This window comes from Ostrea edulis, chromosome 5 (assembly GCF_947568905.1).
Source record: "Ostrea edulis chromosome 5, xbOstEdul1.1, whole genome shotgun sequence".
NCBI lineage: Eukaryota > Metazoa > Mollusca > Bivalvia > Ostreida > Ostreidae > Ostrea > Ostrea edulis.
The window spans coordinates 30,763,643-30,784,790 of NC_079168.1; the positions used below are offsets into that span (position 1 = coordinate 30,763,643).

At 34.8% G+C, this 21,148-nt stretch overlaps 1 protein-coding gene across 6 annotated transcripts in view; it reads left to right on the forward strand.

Annotated features, from left to right (window-relative positions):
- Positions 1–18,694, forward strand: part of LOC125649917 (probable UDP-sugar transporter protein SLC35A4) — an 18,739-nt gene extending 45 nt beyond the window's left edge. The window contains exons 1-10 of one of the 6 annotated variants that reach the window (XM_048877781.2): positions 1–101; positions 2,582–2,637; positions 3,681–3,786; positions 6,091–6,255; positions 8,677–8,735; positions 9,118–9,180; positions 12,024–12,165; positions 13,569–13,665; positions 14,149–14,216; positions 16,001–18,694. The exon at positions 1–101 is cut by the window's left edge and continues 45 nt beyond it. In XM_048877781.2, coding sequence (XP_048733738.1) covers positions 2,591–2,637; positions 3,681–3,786; positions 6,091–6,255; positions 8,677–8,735; positions 9,118–9,180; positions 12,024–12,165; positions 13,569–13,665; positions 14,149–14,216; positions 16,001–16,195 — 942 coding nt within the window. In that variant the 5' untranslated portion in view covers positions 1–101; positions 2,582–2,590 and the 3' untranslated portion in view covers positions 16,196–18,694. Of the gene's footprint in view, positions 102–2,567; positions 2,638–3,680; positions 3,787–6,090; positions 6,256–8,676; positions 8,736–9,117; positions 9,181–12,023; positions 12,166–13,568; positions 13,666–14,148; positions 14,217–16,000 lie in introns of all 6 variants that reach the window. The other 5 variants (XM_056165744.1, XM_056165743.1, XM_056165745.1 and 2 more) reach the window with 5 other exon arrangements.
- The last annotated feature ends 2,454 nt before the right edge of the window (positions 18,695–21,148 follow it).

Below are 21,148 nucleotides of genomic sequence, written 5' to 3' on the forward strand. Positions count from 1 at the left end.
TTCGAGAAGTGAAGAAAAAACGAGTTTACACCGAGCCACTGAAATGGGGAAAGGAAACAAAACCTCATGTTGATGTTTAAGAGCCCTTGAACGTTACGTATGTAAGTGAATTAAAGCTGAGAGAAAAATGCATTTAGAACAATAGTCAAGTCATAAATATTCAACAGCATACTTTCAGCAGCAATGCAGGAAAAGTCCCAAAAGACTTGAACTGCACTTTCGAGCTTTCTGAGTTTCTCTGTAAAATTTTGATTTGGAAAAACAGAGACTTCAGAATGTTCGACTCCTTTTACCCGGTCTCATTTGGGCCAAATTTGAACAGCTGCCTTGGACTTTACACTAGCTAGTTCAATAATGATTGCAGGAATAAAAGTTGTGATTGCGATCTCCTTCGTTTCTGTTTAATCATTTTTTGTAAATATGTTTATGGTGCTACTGTTGGGGCAAACGCAGCCAGTGTATATTTTTATGCGTACATCGATTTATCTAGGTGCAATAATGTAGCCCTCTCCAATTTTTTTATTCTGACGTTTTTTGGAAGGGGCTACAATTCTATAGAATCTTCGTAATGGTGCAAAATATTTCAATGAATAATTTGTAGTAAGCTCCATGTCTTTACCTCCAATATTGTTTACACTAGAACGAGCACCAACTTTGCACTTAGGCATGTCTAATAAAGGTGTTTTTTCATTAAATATCATGTACTACATGCGAATTTCTTTGTCTGCTCACCGCTGCGGTGGTCTAGAGGTGAAGCGTTTGCCCCGCATGCAGATTTAGGTCGGGGTTCGAATCCTGGCCGTTACAGACCTAAGTCATTAAAAGAGGTAGTGACAGTTCCATCACCAAATGCTCGGCATCAGGTGTCAATGTCACGAGTCCACGGAGATGACCTTAAAAACGGATGTCCCGTGTCACAGTAGGTGTGGCACACTAAACAACCCTCACTGCTCAATGGTCATAAGTGCCGAGCGTAGGCCTAAATTTGAAGCCCTTCACTGGTATTGGTGACATCTCCATATGAGTGAAAAATTCTGGAGAGGGACGTTAAACAAGATACAATCAATCTTCGTCTGCTCTGTCATTCTTATTATCGCGAAATCTCGTAGACGGATCTACCGAAAAACCTAAATGTTGACATTAGAAAATGTAGTTACTTGAGAAAATTCCAACCAAGAAAGAAAAATCATATGGTGGCAGAATTTTTTTTTACACTCTGCTGTTAATTTTTTTAACTTGATATAAAATTTAAACCTTTTCAATACTGATGAAATCACTTTCTCCTCCAATGTAAACACTACGTTCCATCAAACATGGCGCAGAGTATGAATCAAGAAATTGGAATATAAGGAAATTGTTAAAAATTGTAGAATAGAGTCCCACAATCCTAAGTTGCAGGTCGTGAATTTATATATTGTAAGAAATGTATGATATCATTCTTATTTATGTAAAGGAAGCTAGTAAATGTTCAGAATTATTGAAAATGTGGAAGTGAATCACTCCTGCATCTGCACCATTATGGAAATCCTAAGGAGTTGTAGCCCCCCGCCCTCCCCCAAGTCAGAGAAGGCTAATACATTATTCAGTCTATGCGAAAGACATCGGACCGTCGGACCTGACCGATGTACAGTGCCTGAGGTCCGATGCATCATTTTTTACACCGGACCGAAATGTCCGATGTCTCAGTGTCCGGTTTTGAACTTTACTATTTTGATGCGGAGTCATTTAAATATTTGTTATAAGAAAAAATAGCACACAAATCCAAATATGTAAATGAATGTGATTAAAACCGCATGGACCATCTAAAGTATTATACGGGAGGGATCCCAAGTATAATAAATAAGATTTCCTTGGTTTTGCATTTTCACGTGTTTCACTTTTTTACATTAGGTTTTTCGGTCTGACAAAATTTGGTTCGGTCCGGTGTGTTCTTTGATTACACAGGACCGAATGTCCTGTGTGGTCCAAAAAACTTTCGCATAGACTGCATTATTGCACTAAGATTTATCCACAACAGGCATGCAGAATCATAAAATTCCATAGTGATCCGGACGGGTATGGATATTGTTAAAACATCTTGCAACATGACTTTAGATATTTGATCCTCTTATTCATTTTGTATATGTATACATACACACAGATGCAAGTCGTGTAGATGCATTTAGGAGACATCATACACGAGTCATGTGACTACATTGAAAGAAAATGAGTGTAAACTATGTAGCCCAGACTTAGGATTTTTAATTCTCCCTTATACATGTGTTACCATTGGGCCATTAAACCAGTGACTGTTGAACCAGGAGTAATAACATCAGAGACCTGTTATTCTCATTCAAATGCAGCTATCAGTATTTTGTCTGATTATATTTCAAGTTAACTGTTTACAAGACATAAGCCAATATTCAGATTTCTTTATCCAATCTTTATCAAACTTTCAGGAATGCAACCTTGACTCAAAATCTGAGTTTCTATTTGTTTTCAAGGTTTAAAAATTGCAGGTGGTCCAAATCAGTTTCATAGAGGAATATGTCCTTTCCTGGCTTTAGCACTACTTTTTATTTCTACAGATTTTTGTACACAGCTGAGGGAGATGGGTGTTCTGGTAAATATAGGATGGGGTCTGTTGCTGAGCTCCAGGTAAATATTCATCTTAGTTTGAACAGATATGCATGTCCAAATTATTGTACCATCATTTCATGTTGTTCAAAAATGATAAAGTCAGTATGTTCTATGTAATTGATTGTGTATGTTTCATTTGTATAGATATGATGAATATTAACTCTGCTCTGTGAATAGTAATGCACTCCATATTAACTATTTCTTGATTCTATTCCTATATTGACTATTTCTTGATTCTCTGTCTATATTGACTATTTCTTGATGCTATGACTATATTGACTATTTCTTGATGCTATGACTATATTGACTATTTCTTGATGCTATGACTATATTAATTATTTCTTGATTCTCTGTCTATATTGACTATTTCTTGATGCTATGTCTATATTGACTATTTATTGATTCTCTGTCTATATTGACTATTTCTTGATGTTATGAGTATATTGACTATTTTTTTATGCTATGACTATATTGACTATTTCTTGATTCTATGACTATATTGACTATGTCTTGATGCTATGACTATATTGACTATTTCTTGATTCTATGACTATATTGACTATTTCTTGATACTTTGACTATATTGACTATTTCTTGATGCTATGACTATATTGACTATTTCTTTATCTTATAACTATATTGACCATTTCCTGATACTTTGACTATATTGATTATTTCTTGATGCTATAACTATATTGACTATTTCTTGATGCTATACCTATATTGACTATTTCTTGATTCTCTGTCTATATATATTGACTATTTTTTGATGTTATGACTATATTGACTATTTCCTGATACTTTGACTATATTGACTATTTCTTGATGCTCTAACTATATTGACTATTTCTTGATGCTATGACTATATTGACTATTTCTTATTCTCTGTCTATATATATTGACTATTTCTTTATTCTCTGTTTACATTGACTATTTCTTAATTCTCTGTCTATATTGACTATTTCTTGATTTTATGACTATATTGACTATTTCTTGATTCTCTGTCTATATTGACTATTTCTTAATTCTCTGTCTATATTGACTATTTTCTCTGTCTATAGTACTATCATCTATGGCACCTACTCAATCCTGGCACATCTTTGTGAAGTCGACGGAAAAGTCCCATTTAAATCTTCCTCTGTTGTACTGATTATTGAAGTAGGAAAGGTAAGTACATACAGTTAGTAATCAGTTATGGATATCTCAAATTCAGATATCAATTAGTAATGTACACAGTCACGGATATCTCAAATTAGATATTATTTAGTGATGTAAACAGTCACGGATATCTCAAATTCAGATATCATTTAGTGATGTACACAGTCACAGATATCTCAAATTCAGATTTCATTTAGTGATGTACACAGTCACGGATATCTCAAATTCAATGTACACAGTCTTGGATGTTTCAAATTCGGGAATGAATTTTTCTATTCAATCTTATGACAAGATTTAGATATCAATGATTTCATCATGCATTACATAAAATGTGTGATATATCCTGTCAAAACTTTAGATTGTTATAAAAGTTTCTTGTATTTCTGTATCTGCAGCTGTCATTGAAACTGAAATAGTTATTTCAGAAATTGGGGTTGGGTACATTATATCATTACATAAAGTAATTATTTGTGATTAAGGGTAAAACATTGAGTGAAATCTGAAAATAATGAAATGGTGTGTAGTAAATGATACAACATCTTTAAATTTCACCATGCAGTCTTTACACAGTAGTCTCTCCGTAACAAAATGTTCATTGGTAACTGTAAGTTGCTTTAATTCCATGGGGATAAATATCAAAATTTCATGATTTGTTACGAAGACACAATCGTGATGGGTTTAATTTCATGTTATTGAAAAATCAACTTTTCAATTACAGAAGCATTGAATTACTCTTGATATATATTCACCATGGGTTTAATTTTATGTTATAGAAAAATCGACTTTTCGATTACAGAAGCATTGAAATACTCTTGATATATATTCACCATGGGTTTAATTTCATGGAAAAATGATGAATCATGAATCTAGTGAAATTAAAACCAATATCTGCATGTATATTCTTTCTAGTGTGTGTGTGAGGATTTTATTTACTTGTTCACTATAGTTTTTTGTAAATCTTTAGAGGAGCTGATTAAGGTAGCTCACTACACTAAAGCTTTATGACGCTACGTCAAAAAATGGAGATTTAAATGTTTTGTGAAAGTATTTGTATCGATCGATTTGTTTGTCTAACATCGTAGCTCAGTGGTTAAAGCATTGGGCTGGCGAACTGCAGATCTCGAGTTCAAATCCACCAGAGACTTTTGTTCATGTGTGTTGAAATAATTTTTTTGAAAATCATGTTTTTATCCAAATTTGCATATTTTCTGCCTTTTTGGCATATATTCCTAATATATATCATCATATCTTTTATGATTAAACCAATTCGTACTGATTTGAGAAAATATTTCTGGGTGTAGTGAGCCATCTTAAGGAATCGCTGTGTACAGATGTAATTATTTCACTCATGTTTGTGATATGTATACCCCTTGCTCTCAAGAATCTTTCACTCATGTGGAAATGTCATCATTGCCGGTGAAGGATTGCAAAATGTCGGCCTATGCCTGGCGCTTACAGCCTTTGAGCAGGGAGGGATCTTTATCGTGCCACACCTGCTGTGACACGGGGCCTCGGTTTTTGTGGTCTTATCCAAAGGACCACCCCATTTAGTTGCCTCTTATGACAAGCTAGGGGTACTGAGGACCTATTCTAACCCGGATCCCCATGGGACTTGATAAGATGAAATGCACAAGGTCTAAATTATTGCTTCTGATGGAAAGTTTTGTCTCAAGGAATGCTCCTGTAAATATCACATATGATTCAAAATTCATGGCTAATATTAAAAGCTTTTAAAACATAGTTCAAATGCTCATGTCAAGGTCACAAGGTCATTAATATTAGTAGAAACAGAAAGGTTTTATCACAATGAATGTGGCTGAACACCCCTTCCCACATCTAACATCGACCCTTTGGGCTGAACACACCCTCCTTATGTCTAACATCGGCCCTTTGGGCTGAACACCCCTTCCCCGCTTACATGTACCACTCTGTAACTCCCACTTTGAACCCCCTTGCACTAACATCTGTGTAAGTTGGTAAATAGCTAGTATATAGCTAATGTACATTGTTGTTATTTATGTCCGACTTAAAATATTTAAAATCATGGCCCCCAGGGGTAGGGTTGGGCCACAATAGGGGATCAAATTTTTACATTTTATATGTTACGTCCTCAGAACTGCTTACTAAAGTATCGGAACATGAAAAACAATTAGGAATTTCATTTTATCCTCAGAATGATGTGCAGTAATTAATTTTAACAATGCAACTAATATGGTATGTAGTAGACTAAGGCAAATTAGCCCAGGATGCAGAACTCTGTTGACAGATGACTGATTCAGGTGAGCATTGTGACCTATACACCTCTTGTTGTAGTTTCTGGTGTCCTGGGTGATGCTGATATGGCAGACGAAGGGAAAACTTCCAGAAGATGTTTCATGTCGCTCTTTCCTACATTATGCAGTCCCAGGATTACTGTACAGTGCCAGTAATAATCTCTCCATGATGATGCAGGTGTACATGGATCCTACCACATTTCAGGTGTGATGTCAATTGTAGATTACTTTTATTTTGTGTTGTACTGTATACAGGATAATGTTCGCCCCCGTTTTATTTTGTGTTGTACTGTATACAGGATAATGTTCGCCCCCGTTTTATTTTGTGTTGTACTGTATACAGGATAATGTTCGCCCCCATTTTATTTTCACTCCTGCTTTATTTTCACCCTTGTTTTTAGCTCACTGGATCCGAAGGCTCACATGAGCTTTTCTGATAGGGAAAATCTTTTAAAATCTTCTTCTCAAGAACCACTGGGTCAGGAAAGTATAAATTTACATGACAGCACCCTGACATAGTGCAGATTCAAGTTTGTTTAAATCATGGTCACTGGGTGGAGGATGGGGTCACAATGGGGATCAAAGTTTTACATACAAATATATAGGGGAAATCTTTAAAAATCTTCTTCTCAAGAATCTCTGGGCCATTTAAAGAAGTTTACATTTACATGAAAGCTTCCTAACACAGTGCAGATTCAAGTTTGTAAAAATCATGCCCCCCCCCCCCCCCCCCCCCCCCCCAGGGGTAGGTTGGGGCCACAATAGGAACCAAGGTTTTACATGCAGATATATTGGAAAAATCTTTAGATAGAGGCCAAGGTGACTCAGGTGAGTGATGTGGCCCATGGGCTTCTTGTTTACATTAAGTTTTTTTTTATAATGTAACACATTTCATTGTATAGTGTTTTGTTTTTATTCAGATAAGAGAACTCATGTGTGTTTTGTACAGAAGTTTTATGTGTTTTGTACAGAAGTTTTGTGGGTTTTGTACAGAACTTTTATGGGTTTTGTACAGAACTTTTGTGGGTTTTGTACAGAACTTTTATGTGTTTTGTACAGAACTTTTGTGGGTTTTGTACAGAACTTTTATGTGTTGGTTTGAACATATTTTATTGCATATATAATATACAAAAGGTTTGAACACAAGTTCTTACAACTTACGAGGTTCTCACCTTAGATTAATTGATAACAATTGTCATAAAACATATGTATAGACAAAATGAATACATGTACACATAGCATAAAGTGAATTACTATCATGAGAATCTGCCTGAATTAAGTATAAATTTGTGAACAGCATTAAAAATTTTGCTGTTAGTTTCATAACCCAAATTGTCACTGCCCCAAATTAAAATCCGTGTATCAATAATAGATAATTCTTGTATTTGAAAAAGTTCGTTAAACATAACATTTCTTACTACTGAAAATCTTTTACAAACAAAGAAGAAATGATATGCATCTTCTCTCATACCACAATGACAGTTAGGAGAATTGACAATGTTTTTTCGGTGTAAATCATAGTTCAGCAGACAGTTGTGTCTTAATTTAGTATGAATTATATTTACTATTCTTTTGCCAAGAAGAAAATGTTTAGGCACTATTGAAATATTGATATTATTAGAAATGTTTCGACGGAACTGACAGATAGAGGTTAATTTCTTTGCTTCGTTTGCTAAAGAGTTCCGTTTGCGAATGGCATCTGGAAAAAATGAATTGTTGTATGTTTCTTGCTTAGTTCTAGGAGGTATATAGTCATATTCGTAACGAGTATTGTAGCGTGATGTATCCTTTTGAAAATTGTCAATGATATCCCCTAAATATTGTGGTACAAGATTGAGGTGAATTTTGTACATTGTCATTAATTTTGCGATTTCCCATCTTTTGCTTAGTGCTTCCCAAGATATGTGTTTTGTACAGAGCTTTTATGGGTTTTGTACAGAACTTTTATGGGTTTTGTACAGAACTTTTATGGGTTTTGTACAGAACTTTTATGTGTTTTGTACAGAACTTTTGTGAGTTTTGTACAGAACTTTTATGGGTTTTGTACAGAACTTTTGTGGGTTTTGTACAGAACTGTTGTGGGTTTTGTACAGAACTTTTGTGGGTTTTGTACAGAACTTTTATGTGTTTTGTACAGAACTTTTGTGTGTTTTGTACAGAGCTTTTATGTGTTTTGTACAGTACTTTTGTGGGTTTTGTACAGAACTTTTGTGGGTTTTGTACAGAACTTTTGTGGGTTTTGTACAGAACTTTTGTGGGCTTTGTACAGAACTTTTATGTGTTTTGTACAGAACTTTTATGGGTTTTGTACAGAGCTTTTATGTGTTTTGTACAGAACTTTTATGTGTTTTGTACAGAACTTTTGTGGGTTTTGTACAGAACTTTTGTGGGTTTTGTACAGAACTTTTATGTGTTTTGTACAGAACTTTTGTGTGTTTTGTACAGAACTTTTGTGTGTTTTGTACAGAACTTTTGTGGGCTTTGTACAGAACTTTTGTGGGCTTTGTACAGAACTTTTGTGGGCTTTGTACAGAACTTTTATGTGTTTTGTACAGAACTTCTGTGGGTTTTGTACAGAACTTTTATGTGTTTTGTACAGAACTTTTATGTGTTTTGTCTTTTATAGGTGCTGAGTAACCTGAAGATAGGTATAACAGCTGTGCTTTACTGGGGTTTCTTAAGAAGGTGTGGGTTTGGTTTACTAAAATTGTTACATAGATCTAAAAACTCATCACCTAATCAATTTTGTGAGATTATATGTACATGAAATTACGATATTAACTACGGTAAAAACTTCTTATTCACATCAAAATCACAATTTAATTGACATAAAGAATAAAATAAATTGCAACAGAATTAAGATTTGGTCTTAGTCACAAGTTCTTTTGTACAATGTGGCCCTACATTACAGAATGAATTTAAAATGGTTCTATCATTTTGAATAAAATTTGAAAACATGGTGTTATTGTAGAATAATGCTTTAGAACTGTTGATTTTTAAAAGAGAGAGCTACATACTGTAGACATCAGTTTCTAATGGGTGTAACATATCTCGTTCTGTTCTATAGGCCTTTAACCTTACGTCAGTGGATTGCAGTAGGAATTTTAACGATGGCAGGGACCCTTGATAGGTAATGTATTTTATTTATTTTTCTTTCACACAAATTTTCAAATTGACCATGATCTGGTTTTATGTGATCAGTATCAACAAATTGTCATATACATTGTGTTTATTTCTGCAATACATATATAGTTTCTTTTTACATTAACCAGGAAGAATGTTGTTTATCATTCAAATGTTTATACGAGTTCATGATTATTTTATCACTGCAGCGGGGTTGTGTTTGCCTCTGTTACTTTACTTCCTGTACTTTCCTCTGTTCTGCGGTTTACGCAATAATTTGTACTCAGTAAAGGTGACTTCATGTTTTCATCAGACATCAATAGGTTGTAACTTCTGTAAATTCCTTATATTACACGAGTACTTTACATCGCTAAATGACTCATAGACATCAAATCGCGAGAACATCAATTCTGAGTGGTCTGTTGATCAAGAGTTATAATGTTTATTTTAGCAATATGAAAATAAATGAAGTAATTTTATTTTACGAGTAATGGTGCTTGTGAAATTACGTGAAAATAATTTGGTTGTGTGTGTATATAGGAATCTACAGCAGAGGGTAACCTTTACTGTAGATTTCTAAACATATGCGAGGAAATTAAAGCTATTTACTTGAAAATTTCCTGTAGATTAAGGACCCCAACTTAAACAATGATTCAGAAGCAAGTGGACTGGTAACCAGAGAACATTTGTGTTTATTACCTAATCTACGTCATCATAAATTGATATTACATATTTTTTCTATTTTCCAACTTTAATCAGCAGAGAAAGGTACACAAAATTATCAGGGGTGAAACAGTTCATCACGTGACCTACTATTACCCGATCACGTGACGAACTGTTTCCTGGTCATGTGAGAAACTATTGCCCAATTAGTAGATTAGGTAATAAAACAATTATTTCATGTCCACTAGGGAAACAGTCAAAACTATTGCCACTCAGTAGTGTCGAAGACCCGGGAAACTTGTCCTCAGCCTATGGCCTCTGACAACAGTTTCCTGGGTCTTCGCCACTACCTCCAGATGATAGTTTTGACTGTTTCCCAAATAGGCATGAAATAATTGTATATTGTTTATGGATATTTTTACTGTTTGTTCTATAATCCAGAACATGGTTAAGACTACATTTGGCAGTGACATCAGATAACACTGCATTTCATCACACAAACTGAATATGAAAACATACTCAATTTTCTCCTTACTTCCCCAGAATGTCCCAAACCAAACTTGGCAGCCACAGCCTTATGTGATCTTCCAGAATCTGTAGCTTTCACTATGTGAAATATTACGTCCAAAAATATTTTTGCCATTTACATGAAGATGAAGGGGTAGCCATTTTACAATCTAACTAAAATCAGATCTTCTCTAACCGTTACACTGGAGAAGTGTAACAGTTAGAGAAGATCTGATTTTAATCAGATTGAGCGATATTAGTACTGGCTTACATTTGCAAGATAATTAGGGGACACGTCTTCAAATGAACGGTCAATGAGATATATTCATTAAGCAAGATCATCAATGAAAGCAGACACACTCATATTTTCTTTATATAGTGAAACCTGTCTAATCCGACATGCACCGGGAGACAATTTTTTTATTGGAATACACAGTATGTCAGAATGAACTTTGTAAAAAACAATGAAATTAAGAACGAAAATAAGTGTTGGAACCTCCAGTGAAACGGATTGCACAGGTGTTGGATTATCCAGTTTACACTGTATAAACAGATGTTGGATTAGGCAGTTTTTACTGCATTATACACATATGTCGGATTATCCAGTTTACAAAGACATCAGATTATCCAGTTTACATTGTATACACAGGCATCAGATTATCCAGTTTACACTGTACACACAGGTGTTGGATTATCCAGTTTACACTGTATACACATGCATCAGATTATCCAGTATACGCTGTATACACAGGTGTTGGATTAGACAGTTTTCACTGTATACACAGGTGTTGGATTAGACAGTTTTCTCTATATACACATGCATCAGATTATCCAGTATACGCTGTATACACAGGTGTTGGATTAGACATTTTTCACTATACACACAGGTGTTGGATTAGATAGTTTTCACTGTATACACAGGCATCAGATTATCCAGTATACGCTGTATACACAGGTGTTGGATTAGACAGTTTTCACTGTATACACAGGTGTTGGATTAGACAGTTTTCACTGTATACATAGGTGTTGGATTAGACAGTTTTCTCTGTATACACAGGTGTTGGATTAGATAGTTTTCACTGTATACACAGGCATCAGATTATCCAGTATACGCTGTATACACATGTGTTGGATTAGACAGTTTTCACTGTATACACAGATGTTGGATTAGACAGTTTTCTCTGTATACACAGGTGTTGGATTAGAAGTTTTCATTGTATACACAGGTGTTGGATTAGACAGTATTTACTGTATACACAGGTGTTGGGTTAGACAGTTTTCACTGTTTACACAGGTGTCGGATTATCCAGTTTACGCTGTATACACAGGTGTTGGATTAGGCAGTATTTACTGTATACACAGGTGTTGGGTTAGACAGTTTTCACTGTTTACACAGGTGTCGGATTATCCAGTTTATGCTGTATACACAGATGTTGGATTAGGCAGTATTTACTGTATACATAGGTGTTGGATTAGACAGTTTTCTCTGTATACACAGGTGTTGGATTAGAAGTTTTCACTGTATACACAAGTGTCGGATTAGGCAGTTTACACTGCATACACAGGTGTCGGATTAGGCAGTTTACACTGCATACACAGGTGTCGGATTAGGCAGTTTACACTGTATACACAGGTGTCAGATTAGGCAGTTTTTACTGTAGTTATGTTCTTATGTTGTAGTTATGGAAGTTATGTGTCCAAAGGGAAGAATTTTTCTGAGCTTTACATCACGATCACTGGATTGGTGATGATAATAGCACAGTGTGTTGTATCAGGAATGGCCTCCGTGTATGCAGAGTACATCCTGAAAAAACAAAAAGAGGTAATCCTGACGAGACTGTCATGTTCAGTATGAGGTGACCCTGACTATGTGCTATCTGATAGAGCTCTGTAGAATTCCATGACATCATTATACCCCCCGCAACAAGTTGTGGGGGGGTTATACTGGAATCGGGTTGTCCGTCTGTCTGTCCGTCCGTCCGTCTGTAGACGCAATGGTTTCCGGGCTCTAAAGCATTATCCTTTCCACCTACCGTCACCATATCATACATATGGACTACCCATGGGATGAAGATGTTCCCTATCGATTTTGGGGTCAAAAGGTCAAAGGTCAAGCGCACTGGACATCGAAGTAGCAATATGGTTTCCGGGCTCTAAAGCATTATCCTTTCCACCTACTATCACCATATCATACATAAGGACTACCCATGGGATGAAGATGTTCCATATCGATTTTGGGGTCAAAAGGTCAAAGTTCACGTGCACTGGACATCGAAGTAGCAATATGGTTCGGTTTGTCATGCCATTTGTTTTTTACACTCAGAAAAGAGGTAGTTTATACCTATTACCAACACCCTTTGGGAGATTAGGGTAAGCAGGGGGTATTCTTAGTGAGCATTGCTCACAGTACCTCTTGTTGTATTCTGAATTTATAGATGATTGGTTGAATGTGGGTTTTTATTTATTCATTTATTTTTTTGTTCATGCAGTCAATAATTTTGTATAAAGAGAGATTTCAATGTAGAGGAATTAAAATATGGAATTCTTTCTGCCATTGGGTAAAATTGAAAACTAACAGCTCATAAATACTAAACACATATTTTGCTCTGAATGTGACTACATGCAAGTAATCAATGACAAAGGTCAAGTCTGGTAGAAATTTACTCACATGTACAAAAATGTAACTCCTACCCCCATGCATGTGAGACTTTGTAAAATCACATTTTGTCTTTTTCATCCTATCAAAAACACATTGAAGTTTTTTTTTAAATTTGAGTTAAGGATTTAATATAATTTGGAGAGGAAAATACATGTATAAAATTCTTGTTCAGGAGAAAACACTGGATTCATATTCTAGACTTGGGAGTTGTTTATAATCGGGGGGTGGGGGGTGTGGCACGGCTTACTCTGACGTCCATTTCAGAGAGAAAGTGAAAGAGTTTTAGTTTTGGCCTATAATACTGACCGATCAAAATTGTATTTTATAGTTCTACCTGTTATCCTTTGTCCTTATTTTCACAAAAATCTTATGATTAGAATAAAAAAATTATTTCTTTAAGCAAGTTTTGTCAATGATGAATATTCTTTACACATCTGTTTAGAAAATCAGCAAATGATAAGAAATAAAGAGATCATGGTATTTGTAAATTTAGATTTTGTGGAAAGGTTTTTTGTGAAAAGGGCCAGTTTTTTTTTTTTACAAGTGTTACCCATTTTTTGTTTCAGATGTCCCTTCATTTCCAAAACATCATGCTATACACATGGTTAATTATCATCAATACCTCCTTTTGGATCTATGAAGAAGTTGTTCATGAAGATAAAGGTATGTTGCAAATTGTATTACTAAATCAAAAGAATTGATGCATTACAAATAGAGGTGTCTCTGTTTAAGGAGGAATGACACTTCGTCATAATGGCTGACTTCCTTTTAAAACTCGAATGAAAATATAAATATTAGCAACACTTGTCTATTCCTTTTACATGTAATTGCCTAGCTTGGTAGCTTAGTAGGTGAAACATGTTGTCTGCTGATCTGTAAATCGTGGGGTCGAGTCCAGCAGGGGATTTTTTCTCAGATACTTTCTACTAAAACTGCATTTTTAACTAGATAACGTAAATTTGACAATTTTCAAAATATTATTGTACATATCCTCCACTTTTCATCCATATATATAAGTTATTTCATCGTCAGAACCTCGGGTTTTCTCTCTGTTACACTGCATTTAACATTGTAACGGAGAGAAAACCTTTGGGTTCCGACGATATTCCTCCTTTTCTGTGCTAATGCTGGATTTTCATGTTGCAGACAACACTGGGAAGTTTCACCTGTTCAGAGGTTACACCCTGCCCACCTGGATGATTGTTGTTACACAGGTAAAGAGTGTTCATTTCAATCATACACAGGTAGATCTTTGAAATCCATATTTTATGTGCTGGGAGGCTAAAGAGCAGAATTTATTAAAGTAATTCCACCCTCCTGTGATGTCATCAGATTTTGCAAAATCAATGATTTATTTAGATTTATGCTTGATACAGTCAATGATATTAAGATTTGCAAACCACAAGCCATTCAGGCAACCATTTTCAGGAAATCCACATGCCCGAACTCAATTTCACTTGCCCGAAGAAAGTCGTTGAAAATGAAAGTAAATTGTACGCATGCGAAATCTGAATAATTCTCAAGACAAATCCGGAACAGACCGAGTGAAGATGCGTAATTAATGGGACGAATGCCTTTGTTTGGGGCGAGTTATTCTAATTCTATGACTTGAGTATGCGCGTAATATTTATTTACCTCCGATTGTCAAATTAAAACTCCGACGGATAATTTTTTTTTAAAAGCCAGTCGGACTTGTTGCCAAGCGGATTTTACAAGTCCAACAGGAAAATCACTGGCCGCGGGCGTTCGGACTACCGCTGATTTCGCAGACTTTTGATAGGAACATAAATTTTGTTAGAGTCTTTCGATAGTTATTGTAAAAGATCTTGTTAAAAATAAACTATTTCAAAAGTCTAAATTATAGATGAATAATCAATGATAAGTATAAAGATATTGAATCCAAGGGCAATAACTCTGTTTTCATTGATTTCTTTATCAAGTCTATTATGCGATAGATATTCTTTAATTTTTTACAGACATTTTGTATGTTTTTGTGAAGAAACAGTTTCATGAAATTGTTAAGAATGCTATGATATCGTCATAAGCAGTTTTTAAGAAATTTTGACAACGCTGTTTAAGGAAAATTGCAATTTTCTGACGGTGATATATGATTCTGTTTATGTATGTCTCGCATCTTAAAAAGTGTGATGACCAATGTATTTTGTTTGATAATTTGTTAGTTTTAACTCTAATAAATGGAAATAAATACACTTTTAAAACTTATCTCAGTCAGATAAAACTGCATGCAAGTATGGAATTACCTTAAAGCGCCATGACAGGTCATGTGTGCAGTCAGGTTCATGACATCCATATTCATAAAAAATGAAGCATTCTTGTTAGTTATGCCCCCCCCCCCCCCCCCCCCCCATAACTTGTGGGGAAAACACCCCCACTAAACAATAGTCTGCTAATAAAACAATAGTCTGCTAATAAAACAATAGTCTGCTAATAATGACATATCTGTATGTGAGTTTCTGTTGGATGTAGAGTATGTGGGTGTTGATTGTGCTTACATTGTCATAAAAGTACATCTTATGTTAATTGAGTGGAATTTTATAATGAAACAAGAAATTGAAAATTGTTAGTTATGTCGCCTATGTACAATAATTGTGAAAATTTGCATGCATTGTAATTTACATTACATACACAAGTAAACTTTTTTCATTAATATTTATGACATTGTATTGCATTTCTTAGTGAAATCTGCTGGTGTCATGAAAGTAGAATTAATTAACATTTAATATATATGTGTATGGGCTGTATGGTTTCACATGATAAGCATGAATTAATTTTCTCAACACGTTTGACTGAAAATCATTAAATTTGTTGTCAGTAAGTACATGAATTACTCTGGTAAACAATTACTCTAACGATGCTTGTTAATTTGTTGTCAGTAAGTACATGAATTACTCTACTAAACAATTACTCAAATGATTCTTGTTAATTTTTTGTCAGTAAGTACATGAATTACTCTGTTAAACAATTACTCTAATTGTAGGTGTATGTTGGTTTGGCGATGTCTTTCATCTTGAAACATGGCAGTAACATAACCCGGCTGTTCGTGGTGTCGTCCTCGCTGAGCGTGACCACCGTCCTCTCCGTGCTGGTGTTTGGGTTACACTTGAATTCGTTCTTCTTTACATCATTAGGCTTGTTGTTGGTGTCTTTGTACCTGTTTCATGGAGGTAAATGATTTTTTCTCGTAATTAGGTTAAAGAGGAATACACAGCATATGTACTGCAGCAAAAGTTTTCTAGTCTCAGCATAGTGTAGATTCAGTTTTATTTGACGTGGACTTTTATGTTCACATAATTTCTCGAGACTTAAGAACTCGCAAAAGTGAAGATCTTGCAACAATTTTTGTTGCTTGTGTTTATTCAGTATTGATCATTCTTGTAAGCTGCTTGTGTATCGATGTTCAAACATAAAATTTCACACAAATGTACAAATATGCAGTATGTTGAAAGTATGTAGCATTTTTATTTGGTTGAGGAGTACATGTAACTCATTCTGTGTATCCGGTAATTAGTCAGAAATTTGTTAATTGTTTTTATATATTTTTGTTTCTTGCCACAGTTCTTTTATGTGCCATTTTATAGGTTTTTTTAAAACAATTGTTTCTTTTAGTTAGTGAGCTAATTCAATTTCCTTTAATTATTGTCAATTCAGATGTTTTGGATTGTGTGAATTTCTTTAGAAATATGTGCCAAACGTTTGAATTTTACATACATTGTATGTACATTTTTAAAAAAAAAGAATTTATATCTACAACAAGTTATACTTTGTTAATTTTAAAAGACCTGTTATTAAAATCATGTGTTTGATATCTGTACATGGTTTAACCAGTTATTTATTATCATATAGAATTTGCATATAAAAATGTATTAATTTGCGTATTCTTGCCAGGTTATAATGTTATGTTTTAATGTTTACAAATCAAAAATATACTACATCAATCAATGTACATTCGGAGGTGCTTTATTGTTCATTTTGTCAATTTTGTATGTGTATATATTACTATCATTGAAGCTTATTGCTGATCAAAGCATTCATATTCAATTGGCAATTTTTTAAAGTATTACTTTAATATATTTATATATTTACAAAACATTTGTCCAAGTCTAATGCTTTTTTGAAGAAAAACTTTCTGAAAAGTAGCCGTTTTATGTTAAAATACCTACAAATGGCAGCAAAACATGTTTGTGATATCATCATTCTGACTATATGTCATTTTTTGTCAAATTGCAATTAATTAAAAAAAACAAAAACATGACTGTTGGTGGGGTAATACAACGCATGTCATGGATTATTAAATGATCCGGAACTTTGATGCCCTCTGATTGGTTTAGACAATATTTTAGGGTGTGTACCACAAAGTAAGTTCACCTCAACTTAACTTTGAGAGGTTTATTCAGGAATTCCCTATTGACCATTAGTAGATTTGCTAACATTCTCATCGATCAATCAGATTGTGTGTTTCAAAGCATGTGTCAGTCTGTCCAGCGTAATGCTGTTAATGACGTTACCAAAAATGATTAATTATGGTCAAATCACCATTGAATACAAATTTTTTTTAAATTGAAAGTACATTTTACTTTTCATTGCATTATGTATGTTTTTATTTGTTGAAGGAAATAAAAAATATATTGTGAAATTTGTTGTAAAATTCCTGATCATTCGATAAAACAGCTGTAGTAACTACTGGGGGGGGGGGGATTATGGACTTGGTCTGGTGTAGTTGACAGCTTCGGCCGACCATTATCTGACCAGGTCCATATAGTCCCGAGTCAACCTCATCTAAAGTCAATAATTGTAATAGAGCCCTTGAGGGAATAATTAGAGCCCTTATCACAAGGAGTCCTTTGATAATTTTTAATATTCTTTACATTTACCTGCACAATACTTCCTGCGTTGTTGTGACTTTTCTCTATTTTCAGTGCTGAATTATGATTTTTTTTAATTTAAATTTTCAATCATTTAAATTGATAATTAAATAAATTATTACATGTTTTTATAGGCTTATACAGTTCTTTTTTATGCATTTTCTATAGATTACTATTTTAGTGAACTTTTTTGTTAAATCTTTTCTCTATAATGCATTGAAAAGGTGTTTTGTTTTTGCTAATACTATTTTTGCTTGGAGTGGTTTTGAATATACTGGATGTTAGCATCCATTAGAAAATATAAAGAATGTACTTAAAATCATTACTTAATACTTATTTGTTTGAGAATCATAAGAACATTAGTGATTTTATCCATAATCAAGATGTTTGTTAATGTGCTTATGAATTATTTGTTTTGCCAAAATGAAGGTGTTCGTTTGAAAATTTTAAAGAATGTGCTTAAATATTTTTAAGATTTTGTCTTAATGAAGGTGCTCATTTGAAAATTATAAAGAATGTGTTTAAATATTTTTGATTTTGTTACAATGAAGGTGTTCATTTGAAAATAATATGGAGAAACTATTAAACCTCTCTCTTTTTTTAAATTCCTAATGCTGTTTAGTCTAGTCATTATCTCATTAGAATTATTAGAGAATTTTTTTCCAACTTTGATCCTAATTTTTATGTTTAATTTTACCAGGTACTCTATTGATTGTGTCATACAGAAGTTATTCTTATTGTACCAAGTATATGATCATATTTGCTAGTCAATTGTCATTGCAATTAAACCAGAAGAACAAACAAATAAATGATTCTTATTTTGATGCCTGAAGATTGGGGGGAATTTTGGTTTTGACCAGTCTGTCCATCAGGGATTCAGCATTTGTCCCTGGACCAATCATATTGTAGAATTCAGCTTAAGTACTGGAACCAGTCATATTGTAGAATTCAGCTGAAGTACGGGAACCAGTCTTATTGTAGAATTTAGCTTAAGTATGGGAGCAATAAACTGGTACCCTGTTGACCTCGCTTCTCTCGTGTACAACAGGTAAGCGCCAATTTTTTGACAGCCAGGATTTGGACTGTATCGTTTTCTCACGCATATAACGAGAGTTCCTTTCAAAACAAAAATTACACTAACTTTGACGTCACAGTCAACTACACTACGTTACGAATATACAGTGAAGTAGGCCTATGAAGCGCGAAACTTCGTAACGTAGCGCAGTAAACTTTGACATCATAACTAGACTACAACGACTCTACCATTCGGAATCTCTCTAGTTGTTGTTGTTGGTTCCTTTTTATTTCCGTGCAGAATTATAGGTAATGTCCACACTAGTGGGGCCCCTTCCAGGTATCTGGCTAGCTGCACGCATGGCAGATCTCACCTTAGATCTCCATTTTTTCCGGTCTTGAGGGTCAGCGGTAGAGAGCTTCCATTCTCTACGATCTTTCTCCGTCAGCTCTCTCCAAGATAGCATTGGCTGACCAACTCTCCGTCTCCCAGGAACTTGTATGTTTAGAGCGCACTTGACTGCACTGCTAGATCTGAAAAGGTGGCCATGCCAGCGGAGTCTCCTTTCCCTTAAGATGAGGTCGAGGTCATCGATGCCAAGCCGCCCAAGCAATTCAGTTGAACCTACAGTGGCCATATCTTCAGCCTTGGTGTTACAGATCTGTCTTATCATAGCCCTGTCATTGTGTAGTAGGCAATGAAGATTTGGCTTGGTCAGTGCCCATGTCTCACTGGCATGGAGCATAGCGCTCCATACGCAGGTGTTATGCACTCGACCACGGGTCTTATACGACAGGTGGCATGATGTCAGGACTGGTAGCAGCTCCTTGAACTTCTTCCAACCGGTCTTCACATGCGTAGTGGTTGCAAGGTCACAGCCACCAGCTGCGGAAAGCATGTCTCCGAGGTAGCAGAAGGAACCTACAACGTCCAACTTGTCCAGACCAACTTGGATATCACTCTGCGGCCTGCTGTCAAGAGGGCGAGCCATTCCCCTGCATCTTAAACATCTATTGTCAAGGTCCACAGACAGGCACATGAGCCCACTGCATTTCTTGTGCACCCAGTGCTTGCAGCCATTGCAGAAAATACTATTGCTGCCTACATCTGAACGACAGACAGCACATGGGAAGCTGCCCGAGTCCTGAAGTAGGTCAAGACCCGTACTGCAGATCATGATCTTGGTTTTGCCCGCATTCAATTCAATTAATGAGAGCAATAATTGATTTGATGCGCGCATTAATTCAATTATTGCTCTCTTCAATTCAATTCATGACAGCATCAATTTCGTAGAAATATTGCTCGCAATAATTAATTTAGAGCTCGGTATAAATTATTTGATGATCTCTTTAATCCAATTGAAGATATCTTTAATTATTTACAATGCTTTTGTATAAGGAATTAATGTGCGCATAAGTTCTTTTAAAGAGAGCAACAATTCTATTAAAGAGATCATTAATTCAATTGTGGATATGTTGAATTGAAGATATCTTTAATTATATAGTTGATCTCTCTAAAAGAATTATTGCTCTCTTCAAATGAATAAAAGATATCATTAATTCAATTTAAGAGAGCAATAATTGAATTAATGTGCGCATTAAATCAATTATTGCTCTCATCAAATGAATTAATGGGCGCATCAATTCAATTATTGGTCTCATCAATTGATTTAATGCATGCATTATATCAATTATTGCTCTCTTCAATTGAATTGTAGCACGCATCAAATCAATTGTTGATATCATTAATTCATTTGAAGAGATCATTAATTCATTTAAAGTGCACATCAATTCAGCTCAAGAATTAATGCTATCATCAATTCAATTAATGCGCTCAATAATTCAGAATTGAAGATATCATTAATTATTTGAAGAGATTTTTAATTGAATTGTTGCGCGCATCAAATGAATTGATATCTTCAACTATTTGAGTTTATTTTAATTTGGCGCTCCATACACCTAAGGATGATTTATACCACATTTGATTGAAATTGGACTGCTGGTTCTGGAGAAGATTAAAATTTGTCAGTGTATTTTTGCTATTATCTTCCCTTGGAGAAGGGTGTTGCTCCTCATTTGAACAAACTTGAATCCCCTTCACCCAAGGATAATTTGTGCCAAGTTTGGTTGAAATTGGCCAAATGCATGGTTCTGAAGAAGATGAAAGTGTGAAAAGTGTATAACAAAGATAACGCCGACAGACAATGGAAAATTTTGATCATAAAAAGCTCATTTGATTTGCTCAGGTG